Source organism: Schistocerca nitens, chromosome 10, assembly GCF_023898315.1.
Source record: "Schistocerca nitens isolate TAMUIC-IGC-003100 chromosome 10, iqSchNite1.1, whole genome shotgun sequence".
Taxonomy (NCBI): Eukaryota; Metazoa; Arthropoda; class Insecta; order Orthoptera; family Acrididae; genus Schistocerca; species Schistocerca nitens.
This window is the reverse complement of record NC_064623.1, coordinates 144,643,239-144,660,396: the sequence shown is the minus strand read 5'-3', so window position 1 is coordinate 144,660,396 and position 17,158 is coordinate 144,643,239. Positions and strand designations below refer to the sequence as shown.

At 41.0% G+C, this 17,158-nt stretch overlaps 1 protein-coding gene across 1 annotated transcript in view; it reads right to left on the bottom strand.

Moving 5' to 3' along the window:
• Nucleotides 1-17,158, bottom strand: part of LOC126210374 (double-strand break repair protein MRE11) — a 157,597-nt gene that overhangs the window by 107,991 nt on the left and 32,448 nt on the right. Inside the window, exon 5 of the mRNA XM_049939603.1 lies at nucleotides 6,670-6,877. Within this exon, the coding sequence (XP_049795560.1) occupies nucleotides 6,670-6,877 (208 nt within the window). The remainder of the gene's footprint in view (nucleotides 1-6,669; nucleotides 6,878-17,158) is intronic.

The window sequence follows — 17,158 nt, the reverse complement described above, 5'->3', positions numbered from 1 at the left end:
GCCAGGACAGTGCAAGTTTCGTTCAACTGAGTGCATGGGATCATGCTCGTGTGCGCATGTGATGTCAATGTAAATTCTTTTTTGTGAAAATTCAGTAAAAAAGAGTTTTATAAGTCATTAAATTATTGGAATCCCAATCATACCAAATAATACAACACAGTGCTACCTTCTAGCGAGTAGATATCATCGACGGTTATCTCTAACAACTAAATATTAATTTAAGTACCTTAAAACTGTGACATTTTCCTGCCACAAAATACTGTAATTGCCCAATGCTTTGTAATTTTGTAGAAGCATATGCAGTTTAAATGAACATTTTATTTTGAATTGAACTCAGGGGGGTGTTATTCTGGGAAGTGGTCTCGATACTATTGTGGGATGAGGCAGCTACTTCTTTGCACCGACAGGTCTCAAAGATGTGCTATATATAGCTCTGAGGAACTGACACTTCATCACAATTTGAAGCTCAATAGTGGAATGGGTCTGAGACAGTGCAACACAGCAGACTGTTAGCAAAGGCACGAGCATACTGAACTGGTTCCGAGACATGTGAATGTGTCAAAGATTTCTTAAGTAATGGAACACAGTACACTGTCCTTGGCAGTGAGTGTTCACCAGAGAGAAGGATATCAGCAGGAGTGCCCCAGCAAAGTGTTATATGACTGCTCTTATTCTGTACATACATATGATCTGACAGACAGGGAAAGCAGCAATCTGCGTATTTGCTGCTGATGCTGTACAGGAGGTATCGTTGCCGAGTGACTGCAGGAAAATACAACATGACTTACACAAAATTTCTAGTTGATGAGGAATGGCAGCATGCTCTAAATGTAGAAAAATGTAAGTTAATGCAGACATGTAGGACAAATAATCTCATACTGTCCAAATAGAGCATTAGTGGCATACTGCTCAATGCAGTTGTGTCGATTAAATACCTACATGTAATGTTGAAAAGCGATACATAATGGAATGATTGAGTAAGATTGGTACAAGTGAAGGTGAATGGTCGACTTTGGCTGGGGGAATTTTATGACGGTGTGGTTCACCTGTAAAGGCAACTGCACAAAAAACACTAGTGCGACTCATTCTTAAGCACTGTTCAAATGTTTGGGATCCCCACCAGGTCAGATTAAAGGAACGCATCAAAGCAATTTGGAGTCGGGCTGCTAGATTTGCTATCGGCAGGTTCGATTGACGTACGAGTATTACGGAGATGCTTTGCGAACTCGAGTTAGAACTACCGGAGGGAAAGCGACATTCTTTTAGAGAACCAGCATCTGTAGCTGACTGTGGAATGGGCCTACTGTCACCAAGGTACATTCCACGTAACGACCACAAAGAGAAGATGGGAGACATTAGAACACTTATGGAGGCTCGTAGACAGTAATTTTTCCCTCATTCTATTTGCAAGTGGAACAAGAAAGGAAATTACTATTAGTGGTACAAGATACCCTCTACCGTGCACTGTTTGGTGACTCGCAGAGTGCATACATTGATGTAGCTGTAGACGTAGATGATCGTCATATGAAACTGATCATCAGTAAATTTCGATGTGGAAGTCAGACTGTGTAATATGTAGAACCAATATTTACGGAAGATAGTAAGTGACAAGTTTTTCAATCCTCTTTCCCAAAGTGCATCAAATAGCCACTATTCTACATTTTGCAAAATTCGAGAAAAGCAATTTCACTCTCAGTTCTTTTTTCTGCCTTGGGTAACATTTCCAAAAATCTACAGATCAGAAAAAAGGGCCACTATAATACCTTTACCTTTACAGGCAGATATATTACTCGAAGACACTATTGACACCGTGTGCCAGACTGGGACTTGAAATCTGAAGCTCGTCTTTCACAGGCAACACCTGACTGAGCTATCTGGCATGACATACCTACATCTATTCCACAAGCCACTACCAAAACCTGTATCCTGTACCTTGTACGACCTGACCTCACAGCAGTACTTTCCACAGTGGACTCTACAGGAGAGGCACTCAGTCAAGCATCGCCCATAAAAGCCGAGCTTCTAAGTTCGAGTCCCAGTCTGCCACACGGGTTTAATCCGCAGAAAGTTTCAAAACACCACACACTCTGCTACAGAGAGGAAGAGCCTTTCTAGAGCTGAATTTATATTTCAAGTCTGTGAAAGACAGAACAGTGATTTCCAAATAGAATGTACCAGTAACACCCATATATTTAAAGAATCAAACTCCCACGTGTAAAACAGCTTCAAATGTCTGATTATAAATTAGTTACTGTGTTACATATCTGCACTGTAAACATGTACGAGAGAAAAAGTTTAGAAAAGGTCAGAAACTCTGCTTATAATTTGTTAGAAGCTGCTAAGTGCTCTCAATATGAGACGCTGCATGAATATCAACTGTGTTCTGCACTTTAAGGAAAAGCTAGGTTATCACACATTACAATGTTTACAATACCATATCTCGCAAACTAGTGTCGTGCAATGATATAATTGTGCAAGTACATTCAGGTGGTACAAGTCAATACTGTTTGTAAACTGTGTTGCAAACAGAGTTAGTAATAAAGAAGTAATTAAAAAGTCACGCCTGATGTTGTCGTTTTACTGCATGAACAGTGGAAATTTGGTAACCCGTAAACCTTCCTTTCATCATTTGGTGGAGTGTGTCAGTGAGAAAAAGTTTCAAAAGGTGCATTAAGTTTGTTGCAAGTGATAAGTGCTTTCATTCTCAAATACTTTCATCCAAAAGAAGTTGAGGCATATGCACACCATCAGGCAAACATTGTAATACTTAGCTAATTGTGTTAAATTTTTAACATAGATTATACCTTTTAACAATTAGATTATGACAGCATTTTGAATTTTGTCAATAATTAATGCAAAATACTGAAAACCACATTTTTGTTATCCTGAAAGCTGTCAGATGCACTACCTGTAAGTGGGTCAGTAATGGGCAGTAGTTTAGTGATACAGACGTGACTGCAAACTGTTTGAAGTATTGAGTTGTGATGCAAGAATGAACTCTAAAAAGTGGAATTTAACTTTTCTCATTCCAAATAAACCAGTGATTTGCTGTAGTACTTTCTTACAACATTCCAACTGCCACCTTATCCTTTTAAGGCACACAGGACATGGTGCAAATACGATTAATAGATGTGAACTTGTGTTTCTCGAAGTTTCATCGGCAGATCAAATATTCTGTCATTTTTCAGGACAGCATTTCACATCTGCACTCTAAAAGGAAATACTGTTCTAAGTCTTCACTGCATTCTGACATGACACCCACAATAATTAACTGAATACTACATGTCTGAAATTCTTTCTACAACCGACACTCTCGTTACCGACACAGTCACCTCTGTGCATGCGCGACCACTCCACAGAGTGAAGTCCTTCGAAAATCTGGCAAGTGACTCAACTCGAGATCAACTGAAAGGTCATGAGCTGAAATATCGGTACAAGAATTAATAATATCCCAGATGCACTCCCAAAAAGTGACAGAATACAGACATGAACCTTTCTACCGGTCAACTGTACTCTACTGGTTAACTGTAAAGTACTGAAACCTAGCCAGCTGTAACAGAGGGAGCTCGCATCTACATCTTTAACTCCACAAGCCACTGACTCTCAAAATGTGGCACACGGAACTTCCCATACTGCAATCTTTCCCGCCTTCCCTGTTCAAAACGTAGATAAAGTACAGTAAGAATGATTTTCCACAAACCTCCCTACTGGTTTTAACTTATCCGATTTTTCACGTAGTGATCATTTCATGAGACGCACGTGGAAAAAGCAATACGTCACCTGACTCTTCTTGGATCACGTTCTCTCAAACTTTGACAGCTAATCTCTCTGTGATGCACGGGTCTCTCAGTGTCTGTCACCGAAGTCTGTTGAGAATCTCCAAGACACTCACGCCGACTAAACGATCCTACGACAAAATGTGTCTCTGCCTGGTCTTCTTTCTCCTTCTATTCTATTACTTAAATCTGGTGAGGCCACGATATTTATCATCAGTAGTTAGAAATTGGTTTTAGAAGTGTTATGTACACTACTTTCACAGGCGAATTACATATCCTTAAGATTCTTCCAATGAATCTCAGGCCAGAGTCTGCTTCTCCTCAGATTACTTTTAAGTGATCATTCCACTTTAGGTCACTACAAATGGATCCCTTCACCTTTTTATGTGCAGTACTTTCTGTTTACTTATGTTGAGGGTCAACAAAGTCCCTGCATCAATCACCTGCACTCTGCAGGTCTTCTTGGATTCTATTACAGCCACCCACACACACACACACACACACACACACACACACACACACACACACACACAGGGGCATGCGTGCACAAACGATCCACGTGCGGGATCAACTCCTCTCGTATCACTCTTTTCGGCTCATGTACAGTCTCAAATTGATTACCGTTGCAACAAACATGCCTTGCAACTGTTCCCCATAGGTTTTTGACAGGACTCAAAACCAGGCTACATGCTGGCCAGGGCAAGACATCTTCATCTTCAAACCACTTTTTGGTTTTAGTAGAAACACGCACAGATGCATTATCTTGTTGAAATGTTAAGACTTTCGTCGCCTAGGTTCTCATACATTTCAATTAGTTCCGTACATGTTAAGAATTAATTCTAGTGTTCAGTCAATTAATGCACAATTTAAAGTCAATTAATGCACGATTTATCTTTAGTCCTGAAGGCTGCCCAAATCATAAAACTTCCATCACCAAAATTTCTGCTCATTCTTACCTGCTGTTCTGTTCTCAGATCATAATAATAGTACTGAAATCCATCCAGCCCATAAACTGAACTACTTCTCATCAATGAAGATCACTTCATCCCATTCTGAAGTCCATGACATATTTTTCCAGCAAACTCTAATCAAGTCTGTTTACGTTTTGGTGTTAGAGCAGGTTTCAGCAGTAATTTCTTGACGTAATTACACTTTGTGGCCCTCGCTTTTAGTGAAAGTTACCACTGCGATGTCTCAGATAATTTTCTACTTTACCCGTATTTTCCATTCTCTCCATTATCAAAGACACTATTGGAACGGTTCAACTTCTTGATGATTTGGTGATTAGTGTCCAATTTCCTTGTACGTGTCTGTTTCCTATTTGCAGTAAAGGCATATGCAAACACTTAACACTACACACTGCCGACTGCCTTTATATGAAGTTCCTGCCCTCTGCCACCTGAATCATCAACATCTTATTATATACTGCACTACTAACATCAAATGCGACACCATTTGACTGCATTTTTTGGTGTTCTGAATAGGAATGACCTGCACTATTTTCCAATTTATTGGTATCCTACATTGATCCATCGACCCATGATAAACTGCAGCTAGAACGAGAGAGAAAATCTCTTGAATAATCTCTGTAGAATTTCACACATATAAATTAGTGTGTAGATCACAGCATGAGTGTTAAGGAACTTGTCTAAACAGAGCAGGGCAACTTCTGTAACCAGAGGACCACCCAGCTCTTCACTAGAGACACGGAATTGAACAGAAAGTATAGAGAAGTGTTATAACAACAGTGCTGAAAGAAAATGAAAGCTACCGACTATATAAAAACCATGTTTCTTGATTTACACCCTTCTTCTAAGTAGTATTTCCTGAAGACTAAAAATTTTGGTAACAAATTTTGCACCTCACTTCACTATTATCAGTTTATCAAAATACTGCCAAGTTTCACTCTTACTAGATACCATTCTGTCTGTTAATTCAGTAACTCTTCGCCTAAGCCGTTTTACACGACAATATAAAGGCAAACAACTAATATGAGTCACGAAAAATGACAGGACTCCAAGTGAATGAACTGCAGAGAGACATTGCCACAATCAATAAACTGACACAAATGTTTCGTATGCTGACTTTACCACCTGCACACAATTGTTGAAAGAGTCACATAGTCAAAATTTTAGGTACATAATGAAAATGTAACACAGCACTACTAGGATAGTTTGATACGATAATAGCTATAGTGTTGGTACGAGTAAAAGCATCAGCCACAAAGTGGTGAGTAAAAATGTATCAGTATAAAAATGAAAGGACTCGATATCAAGAAATACCGATACTCTTTCTGAGACCCTTTAGAGTCATCAGTTTTCTGGCTGGTTTGATGCTGACCAGGAATTTCTCTCCTGTGCCAACCTTCATCTCAAAGTAGCATTTGCAACCTATGTCCTCAATTATTTGCTGGATACATTCCAATCTCTGTCATCCTCTACAGCTTTTGTACTCTACAGTTCCCTCTAGTGCTGTGGAAATCATTCCCTGATGCCCTAATGGAAGTCCTATCATCCTGTACCTTCTCCTTGTCACTGTTTTCCATATACTCCTTTCCTCTCTGATTCTGCACAGAACCTCCTCATTCATTACCTTATAAGCCCACCTAATCTTCAACATTCATCTGTAGCATCACATCTCAAATGCTTCTATTCTCTTCTGTCCACATTTTACTATCACACAATGATGTGCTCCACACGTACGTTCTCAGAAACTTATCCCCAATTTAATGCCAGAGTCCCTACTCGTCATTATACACCACACTGGTACACATGTAGCTGTGAAGGCCTTTAATGAAGCCAGGTAGAGCTTACAGGAAACAAGAGACCAGCCCGATGTGTTCCCTTCAAAAAGTAGTTTGTGGAGGTGGAGGAAGAACCGGAAGTGGACGTACCCGGCTGTGTGATGTAGAAGTTGCCACCCTCTGCCTGCTCGGGTGCGATGCGGCACTCGTGCTCGTGACCCCAGAGTACCAGGTCCAGGAAGTCTGGCAGGGCGGACTCTGCTATGAAGTTGTTGGGCCCACGGTTCGCGCGGTTCTGGTGCAGCACGAACAAGTTGAACCACTCCTCTGTGTGTTCCCGTGGCCGGTAGAACTTTGCCTGAAGTATAAAGGAATGACATCAGAGTATGAGAAAATAAAAACTAATCAGAAGCAGTAACAAATTTCGAATAGCGGACTGATCATTAAATAAACACTCATCAACACCGAGCATCTTCACCTTTTAGCAATGCAAGACACTGTAAGATGACACCCAAGGTATAAAGAGATTTAATAGTTAACTAGCCTTTTCCCCACAGCTTTGCGCACATATCTGTTCGGCGTGTGTATTCGACACACCACTTCCTGTGCCTCTTTGTGTGCACCTCTTCGTCACTCTGTCTGTCCATTTCATCCTCCCACCTCCATCTGTCGATTTCCTTCTCCCCAATCTCTCGGCCTCTTCATCTCCTCCTCCTCTGTCCATTTCCTCCATCCCCTCTCCCTGTCCGTACTCTCCTCGCCCTCTCTCTTTCCGTCTCTGCCTCTCCCTCTTCCTTCTGCAGCTGCCCACCACCACTCTACACCTTCCATCTGCTTCATACGTCTCCCCCTCCTCCCCTCTCTCTGGCATCCCTTCCTCTATTCATCTCAACCCATCCCCAGCCATGCTCATTGGCACTTGTAGCCTCAGGAATACAGTTCAATGAAGCAAGGCGATACTATTCCCACACAACACACCAATTACACAGCACACCCTGTACACCAGGGTCTGAAAAGAAACATTTTTGTCTGTATCTACACTCCTATTAGAGGTCTGAATTTACAATCCCACAGTCTTAATACCAATTAAGTGTGCTGTTCCCATGTCAAATTTGGTTGAAATTCAGATCCCAGACCTACACACATATACTCTGCTTAGTTTGGATGTATGAATTCATATTATGCCAATATTGATACAGCTGAATGTCTATATACAGGTGCATATGGGGCCTGAAGGTGACATATTGAATTGCCGAAACTGATTGCGAAAATAAAATACAATAAAATAACTTCTCAAATAACATGGTTGTTTGACGATTTTCCTTATTAAATATTTGACCAGCAGCTGTTCAGTGTCCACAATGTATCAACAGAGATATAGTGGAGAAGTTGAGTCGCTGACAGGCACAACGAAAAGACTGCTACACAAGTAAGCTTTCGGTCAAAAGACCTCCTTAAGAATTGGACAACATATACACACACATTCATGCAAACACAACTCACATACACAATCACAGTCTCTGGCTGCTGGGGTCAGACTCAACAGATTAGCTACTTGCATGTTCTGTGGATCATAACTGCAACTCTATGACATGGTACAAGTCAGTTTTATAATTACAAAAGAAATAAACATCACTTTTTTCCTCAATGGTTCATTGCCATAGAATATGATACCATAGGACATTACTGAATGAAAACAGGAAATGTAAGACACTTTTTTTTACATTTTGGCCTCAAAATTCTATATTATTCATGAAAAAAAAGAAGAAAGATCTGCATTATTCAGTTCAGGTTACTTTCAATATAACCACCAAAGAATTTAGAATACAGTACAGATTCAATTATCCAAATATGAGTCAACCGAACAACCCCTTAACACACTTGTACGTGCCGCCGTGTAAAGTCAACTCAGATGATTGTTCGACCACTGCAGGCATTTTTACTGACTTTTTGTTAATCAGTGAAACCTAATGATAAATACAACTGCACTCTTTTCCTCCAATTTCTTTGGAAAATATATGTTCTCTTAGGTAAAATTAATCTTCGGTGCAAAGTGCATTCCAGTTATACAGACACATTCGGGTTGTTCTCAATGTTCCAATTGTGGTACAGACCTTTTTGTTCACCAACACACCCACAATTAACCTTGATAATTCGATGCATGAATTTACTACCTGTACCTCGTGTGCACGAGAATGCTTTTGGGGCTACACAAGATGGGGGGGAAAGGTTCAAATGGCTCTGAGCACTATGCGACTTAACTTCTGAGGTCATCAGTCGCCTAGAACTTAGAACTAATTAAACCTAACTAACCTAAGGACATCACACACATCCATGCCCGAGGCAGGATTCGAACCTGCGACCGTAGCGGTCGCTCGGTTCCAGATGCAGCGCCTAGAACCGCACGGCCACTCCAGCCGGCACACAAGATGCAGTCACTTTCTTCAGTTCCACCTGTACTGGGCAGCTCGGATGTACCATAATGATGTTTAAGAGGTTGACGTCTGGCAACACATGTTTTTATCAAGAGGTGAGAGTATGATACTGTACACAAATATGCCTGACACAACGAGACAATATGTGCACTAGACTACCTCTCAATTTATTGATTGTAAACTTACCATGCAACAAAAAAAAAAAAAAAAAAAAAAAAAAAAAAAAAAAAAAAAAAAAAAAAAACCTCTGAACTAATTGTAATCCTCAACCTATCCTGAAGAGGCTTTATGAGAATTTTCTTTCCCCTTTTTTAACACATTTCGATTAAAGTTCATCCAATGAAAATGAGTATACTGTTTCAGAATAATTGTGTGCAATAATGAATTTATCATCTCTGCTGAAGATTCAAAACTATACCATCTAAGTCTACAATTACTTAATAACCTACACGAACATGACAGGCCCATACCTTTTAGTAGGTTTAGATTGACTAAATGAATAGCAATGTTCATCGTTAGTATTCACAAACCAGAAATCATTTATCATATGATACTGTGTAATAAAAAGAGGCACTGATCACAGTCCATTTACTGTGGGAATGCAGTTTTTTACTGGGTTGATATAAAGCAACTGCACATAAATATTTTGAGAAAAAAAAAAAAAAGAAACCACCAGCAGTTAAAAGAAGTTATACTAACTTAACAAGTTCTGAACTGCATTACTTATGGCACTAGTAGCATACATATCTTTTTGTAAGGTTTCAGAAGTACACAAAAGTACCTACAAGCAAATGGAAATGTCCAAATGTGCCAACCAGCCCAGAGAACATCGAGTCATCTGGTGTAGAGTCCTCCAGTCACCGTCAAATGCTTGCAGTGGGCACCCCTTTAAAAATGTGTTCTATTGTTTGCTACTCCACTCCACAGTCATGGCCAGCAAACGAATGGAAACTTCCTTCCCTTGTCCCCTCCTAATGTGGCTCAGCATCGACTAGGTTGGCACAATATTTGCTTTAGGGTCAAGGGTGACGTCCTTTGTTGGTCTAAATCTAAAATCAGGTGAGCACTGCTGGGCTGATGTTCATTCCAGCATTGACACCACTCAACGGTCGTATTGAATGAGGACGATTTCTGAATAGACCCTAGGACGTTTATGGGATTTCAGGTGGTGAGATGGTGGACCTTGAAGGATATTGTACAAGGGAGGATTCTTATGAGGTGCAATCTTCTTGAACAAGTTTATCTTAGCAGCTCTTGTCCTTTAGAGCTTGTGGAGCAATATTACCTCGGACAGGTAACCACTGATTGGGGGTAGACCTACCAGTCCCAGAGCTAACCCTCATGGCTTCAGTGCACTTCACACCAATTTTCATTGCGTGGCTGCCATTCTTCCACACAAGAGCACAAATTCGCCAGCAGAATGCACGAGAACGAGTGCAGCAGAGCACAGACGATTAGTGTGTGCACCCCAACTATTTCTGACACACTCACAAAGTAGATTCAGTTTTGAGCCAAGTTTCTTAATTAACTTGATGCACTGTTGTCTGAATGTCAAGAACTGAACAAAAGTGATAGTAGTATGTAGTACTCTGATTCAGTCATAAGTCACACATATGTTCCCTTTGAACTTCTTTATCTTTTAGATGAAACACAATCACCTCAATTTTATTTTGGTTAAGATGAAGTCTCCAGTTATGGAAATCATCACTCAATTTTTTCATATCAACAGTCTGCACATTCTCGTGATGTGTAAGGCCTTTGCTCTGGAAGACTACCGCTATGTCATCTGCATACAGGATTTTCATGAAGTCCATGTCTGACATGTCACAGATACTGTTACCTGCAACAGGAAGAAGGTGTGCTTTGTCGGTGCTGCACATTTCAGTGATTTTGACCGAAATAAGTTTGCGCCACAGTGCTCTTCTTTGGCCTGCCAGTACAGAAATTGGCACATAAACAGCTAAGTGGAAATTCTGTGCAATTCACATTTTTATTTATATATAAAAGCCAACCTCAGAATTTTCCTTTGTGTGAGATTACATGTACAAGGTTTGTGTGCTGATTTGAAATTCTACATTTGCATATTTTACTGTTCATGCTTCTGGATAATCTTTCATTGACTGTATCAGTACCCATTTGCACTGCAATATATATTGTGAAATTTGAACATTTGTGAGTGCTGCGACAAACTCTGTTATCATCAGTCATAGGCTTTAACTTGTTTGTACTCTTTCTAAAATTTTTGAGAACAGTGGGCCTATATCCATTCAAAATAACTGTTCTCCAATTTCATTGTATAGTTACTTGAGAAATAGTTTATTTTTTTGTACGATATTTCAGTGCCTGTGTTATTCTGATTACAGTGCGAAGTTCCTTTGGATATGCATGCATGCCCAAAGGAACAGGCGCTGTGGCAACTATAAACATAATGAAATACATTAAATGAATTCACAATATCGTGAATAAAGACAACCTTCAGCTGTAGAATGGAATGCCACCAATGAAAATTTGTGCCAGCCAGGACTCGAACCCAGATTTCCTGCTTATTGTGAGTGGTCGCATTACCATTTACCTATCTGTGTACGAGTCACAGCTGATACCAGGATTGCGACTTAAGTACAACATCTGACCTGTGTGGGAATATACATAATGGATGAACGAGTATAGGTCAAAGATGCACGATTGACGACAGCTGGAACTTTGGATCTGGCCTTGAGTCGTGCACGGATAGCCAAATGGTATGGCGACCACTCACAATAAGCGGAAAATCCAGGTTTGAGTCCTGGTCTGGCACAAATTTTCATTGTCGTCATTCCATTCTACAGCTGATGGTTGTCCTCATTCACAATTGCAAAATCATTTAATGTATTATATTTTTGTAAGTTACAGATACGAGTGTTTTGGATATGTAACTTAATTTCATAGCAAATCCGCTTATGTGATTCATAGTTACTGCCAATAAATAGATCACTCCTGAATTTCATTGTATGTCAATGCAAACAAACATTCATTTCTAAGAATTTTTGTAAGCTACCATTGTCCTGTACATAATCTAATCTGTAGTAAATTGGCAATTTGTGATGTAGTTACAGTAGCAGATAGTCTACCACATTGTGTTACATTCAGTTTTCCCTTACAGAAAGTGTAGCCCTTATTAATATCTATATTTATCGTAAATTAACCCTGTTTTCGAGTTTGCTAACAACTACAATAAACCCCAAAAGATTTTAGGAAACTAGTAATTTTTACTACATTTCTGTGTTGCCAGAATAGATATCTCGCTTTGTGTATTTGTTACAATTCTTATAGGGAATCAGCAACTTTCTAGCTCAATAGATTAAAAGATAATCAGTCTGCTTGATTTAAAGTGATTTGTTCACTGTCCTGTAACACACTGCACCAGCTAAAATGCTGCTCCATTGTGAATGCTGTTCTTGAACACAGAACAAGTTGGTTGAGATTTGTAAGCAGCTGAAAATTGCCGTGACTACTATCAAACAACGGACAGCTGATGTGAGTCACTGTGTTGGAAGAGCTCCTGAGAGTCATGTACCTGTGGTACTCCTCTGGAGAAACTATGGGATCTGTCATTACTAGTTGGTTAGTGGTTGACTGCAAGCTGCATTTCAATGGTAGGTCTAAGTGTCTTGTATAGGGTGGGTGGGGTTCAGTGAGGACTCAGGGTGTTGTACTGATACCCTAATCAAGAGGTTCAAGGTGCTGAGTTTCATTGAAACTGAGCCAGTGGGACTCACTTCATCTGTTTTGGAGAAGCCTGTGTTGTCCAGTGTCGAGAGGTGGCAAACACAAGAGGGTATGCATCTATTATCATCAGCAGTTCAAATGTACAGTGGACCTTTAAAGAAATGGCAGCAGGGGACAGGAAAGGGCTCCAGGTGCACAGTGTATATGCTTGGGGGCTTCATCCAACATGTTGAAAAGGCTATTCTGGCAGTCACTGAGGGAACAGGGTGCAAGCAACTGCAGATTGTGGCACACACTGAAACAAATGATGTCTGTCATCTGAGATCCGAGATCATACTTGGGACCTTCTCCACCAAATGGCATAGAAGGTTGAGAAGCCCAGCACGGAATTTCAATGACGCTCACAATTTGCAGCATTGTAGCCCTTTGGTCCTGAGGCGAGTGGAAGAACTAAACCGAAGACTTCGAAACTTCTGTGACAAGCTGGGCTGCAACTTCCCATACTTGTGCCACAACTATGAGCATTGTCAGATGCCCTAAATAGGTCAGTTTGTTTTATTTTGTTTTGTTTTAGGGCACAAAAATAACTAGGGTAATACGCGCCCATGTCAAAACTGTGAAACACAAACACGCGTTAAAAAAACAGGGATGAGGACAAAGATCTACAACAGATAAAAAGTAAAACGGGGTTGACAGCCTGCACATCGTCCAAGCTGCTGGGAGAGGCTTACCCAGAGCTTATTCCCATGAAGCAAGGATCAGTGGCGATGCCAAAGTGACACCACCTCCTAACAGACGGCAACACAGAGATCATCAGAGGGAATATAAGAACTAGTGGGCTGTAGCCTTGGCAGCAGCACCAGCAGCCTCGTTTCCTGTCAGACCGACATGATCGGGAACCCACATAAACATCAGAGTGCCTCCATCAAGAGTGAGCACACGAAAGTTTTCCTGGACCCGTTGCACTAAGGGATGGGTGGTGTACTGCGCACAGAGGCTTTGAAGGGCGCCGAGAGAGTCTGAGCAGATGGCACAATTGAAAATTCTATGTCGCGGATGTACTCTGTGGCCTGACACGGCGCGAAGAGCTCTGCTGTAAATACTGAGCAGTGTGCCGGAAGCAGATACTGAAAAACGCCAGTGCCAATGACAAAGGCACAACCTACACCATGGTCAGTCCAACAGCCATCAGTGTTCAAGGTACTACGAAGAAGACCCGTGCGAAGGTCATGAAACTGAAGGCGATAGAGCCAGCCTGGAATAGTGTCCTTAGGAAGTGAATGAAGGCCAAGGTGAACATCGGCCACCGCATGAAGCCAAGGTGGTGAAGGGTTCACACCCACTGGGGAAGTTGCAGGTAGCGTGAAGTGAAGCTGCCAGAGCAAGAGCTGAACACAAACTCCAGGAGGTAACAGAGAAGAGAGACGCGCCCCATATTGGCAATCAAAGGAGTGATCAAAGAAGGAGGCATAGGTTTGGTGACCACGCATGGCAGACAAACGGCATACATATCTGCAGAGGAGAAATTCAAGGCGGTAGGACAGAAGTAGTTCAGCAGCTTCAGCATACAGACTCTCAACCGGGCGTGTGTAAAAGGCGCCAGTGACCAAACTGATGCCATGACGGTGGATAGTATTGAGACGGCGTAAGAGGGACAGACATGCAGCTGTATAAACAAAGCACCCGTAGTCCAGTTTCAAACCGACAAGGGACCGGTGCAAACGGAGGAGGGTCATTTGATCTGCACTCCATGAAGTGCCACTGAGGACATGTAAACGGGTCAGATGTGCACTACACACCAGAGGCTGCTACCCATGTGCCTGGGTATGGGGTGCACACATGGGTTTTCTAGATTAGGCAACTCTCCATCCAATCCAGATAGTGACAGCTGTAGGAAACCTAGACGTATCAGTGTAAGATCGAAAGAAATGCCTTTCACAGGTGAGTGTATAAAAATTCTAATGGTTAACTGCCAAAGCATTCACAACAAAGTGCCAGAGTTTGAAGCACTCCTGAAAAGCAGTAAAGCTCGCACAATAATATGTACAGAAAGCGGAGTGAAACCTGAAATTGATAACAGTGTGATTTTTGGGGGAAATTTAAGTGTATATCGAAAGGATGGGCTACTGGGAAATGGAGGTGGTGTATTTGTCGCAGTAGTCTGCGAGACCGAAATTTAAGCTGCATGTGAGATTGGTTGGGCAAGAGTCAGTATCAGGGGGTGGACACAAAATGATAACTGGAGTCTTCTATCACGCACTAGGAGCATCTCCTGCTGTAACTGAAAACTTTAGAGAAAACCTCAGATCACTTGCGTGTAAGTTTCCCAATCACACTGTAATTATCGGTGAAGACTTTAACCATCAAACAATCAATTGGGAAAATTACAGTTTTGTTAGTGGTGGTCATGACACCATCCTCTGAAACATTATTAAATTCTTCCTCTGAAAACTACCTAGAACAAATAGTTCGGAACTCCACTCATGGTGGAAATACATTGGAGCTAATGGCAACAAATAGACCTGACCTCTTTGAGGATGTCCACATTGAAACTGATGTCAATGACCATGATGCCGCTGAGGTAACAATGATTACCGAAATACAAAGGACAACTAAAACAAGCACAAAGATGTACATGTTCAGTAAACTAGGTAAAAAAATCAATAGCGTCATATCTGAATGAGTAGGACACGGCAGGAGAATGTCAAGAAACTATGGCTCAAGTTTTTCTTTTAAACTGACCATGCACTGGATAGCTATGTACCGATAGAACAGTTCGTAATGGGAGGAACCGTCCATGGTATACATTAACTGTAAAAAACTTCTAAAGAAACAGAGATTACTGCATAATGGGCATAAAACAAAGCAAAGGGCTATAGATACAGAGGTGCTGAATGAAACACATTGGGCTGTCAAGAGAGTAATGCTTGAAATCTTCAGTGACTACCGTTGCAGAATATTGTCAGATGGTCTTTCACAAAACACAAAGAAATTGTGGTCACATGTAAAGGCTGTTACTGGCATCAGAGTTAGTGTCCGGTCCCTCGAGAATGAGGCAGGAACTGAAACTGAGGGTAGCAAAGTGAAAGCTTAAATGCTTAACTCCATTTTCAAATGTGCCTTTACAAAGATAAACCCTGGAGAATATCCCAATTTAATACTTATACCGTGAAATGATGGATGATATAAGTATTAATGCCAGTGGTATTGAGAAACAGCTGAAATCGTTACAAACGAATAAAGCACCAGGGCTCGATAGAATCCCTGTGAGATTCTATAACAAATTTGCGGCTGCCCAGTTCTTAGCAAAAAGCTCTGGTCAATTCATCTACAAGAAGGTTAGCGGAGGTGATCCACAAAAGTAGCATCCAATATCCTTGACATCGATTTGTTGTAGAATCTTAGAACACATTCTAAGCTCAAACATAATGAGGTATCTCAAGCAGAATGACCTCCTCCATGCCAACCCAACTAGCATGAATTCTGAAAACATCAATCTTGTAAAACCCAACTCGCACTTTTCTCACATGACATACTGAAAGCTTTGGATAAGGGCAGGCAGGAAGATGCAGTATTTCTCGATTATCGAAAAGCATTTGACTCATTACCACACTGACAATTTCTGTCAAATGTATAATTGCATGGGGTATCAAGTGAGATTTGTGACTGGACTCAGGACTTTTTGGTGGGGAGAACGCAGCACATTATCTTGGATGCAGAGTCATCATCAAATGTAGAAGTAACTTCAAGTGTGCCCCAAGGAAGTGTGTTGGGACACTTGCTGTTCATGTGGTATATTGATGACCTAGTAGACAATATTAATGGTAACTTCAGATTTTTTCAGGTGACGCAATTATCTATAATGAAGTACTATCTGAAAGAAACTGCATAAATATTCAGTCAGATCTTGGAAAAATTTCAAAGTTCTGCTGGAAAACTGCTTTAAATATTCAAGACTGTAAAATTGTGCACTTCAGAAAACTAAAAACTGTAGTATCCTATGAGAATAACGTCAATCAGTCGCTGTTGGAATCTGCCAACTCATGTAAGTGCCTGCGCACAACATTTTGTAGGGATATGAAATGGTATGATCACATAGGCTCAGTTGGAGGTAAAGCAGGAGGTAGACTTCGGTTTACTGTAGAATACTATGAAAATGCGTTCAGTCTGCACAGGAGACTGCTTACAAATCACACATGAGACCCGTCCTAGAGTATTCCTGAAGTGTGTGGGGCCTGTACCAAATAGGAACAAAGGGGGATACCGAACATATACAGTGAAGGGCAGCGCAAATGATCACGTTTGTTTGGTGCATAGGAGTGTCTCACAGAGATTATGAAAAAACAGAACTGGTAGACACTTGACATTGAAGTTTCGACAACCGGCTGTAAATGATGACTCTAGGAATATACAATAACTCTCTACATAACCCTCACATGGGATAGTGAGAGAAAGATTAGAACACACAGACACATTCAAACAAATGTTCTTCCCTGGCT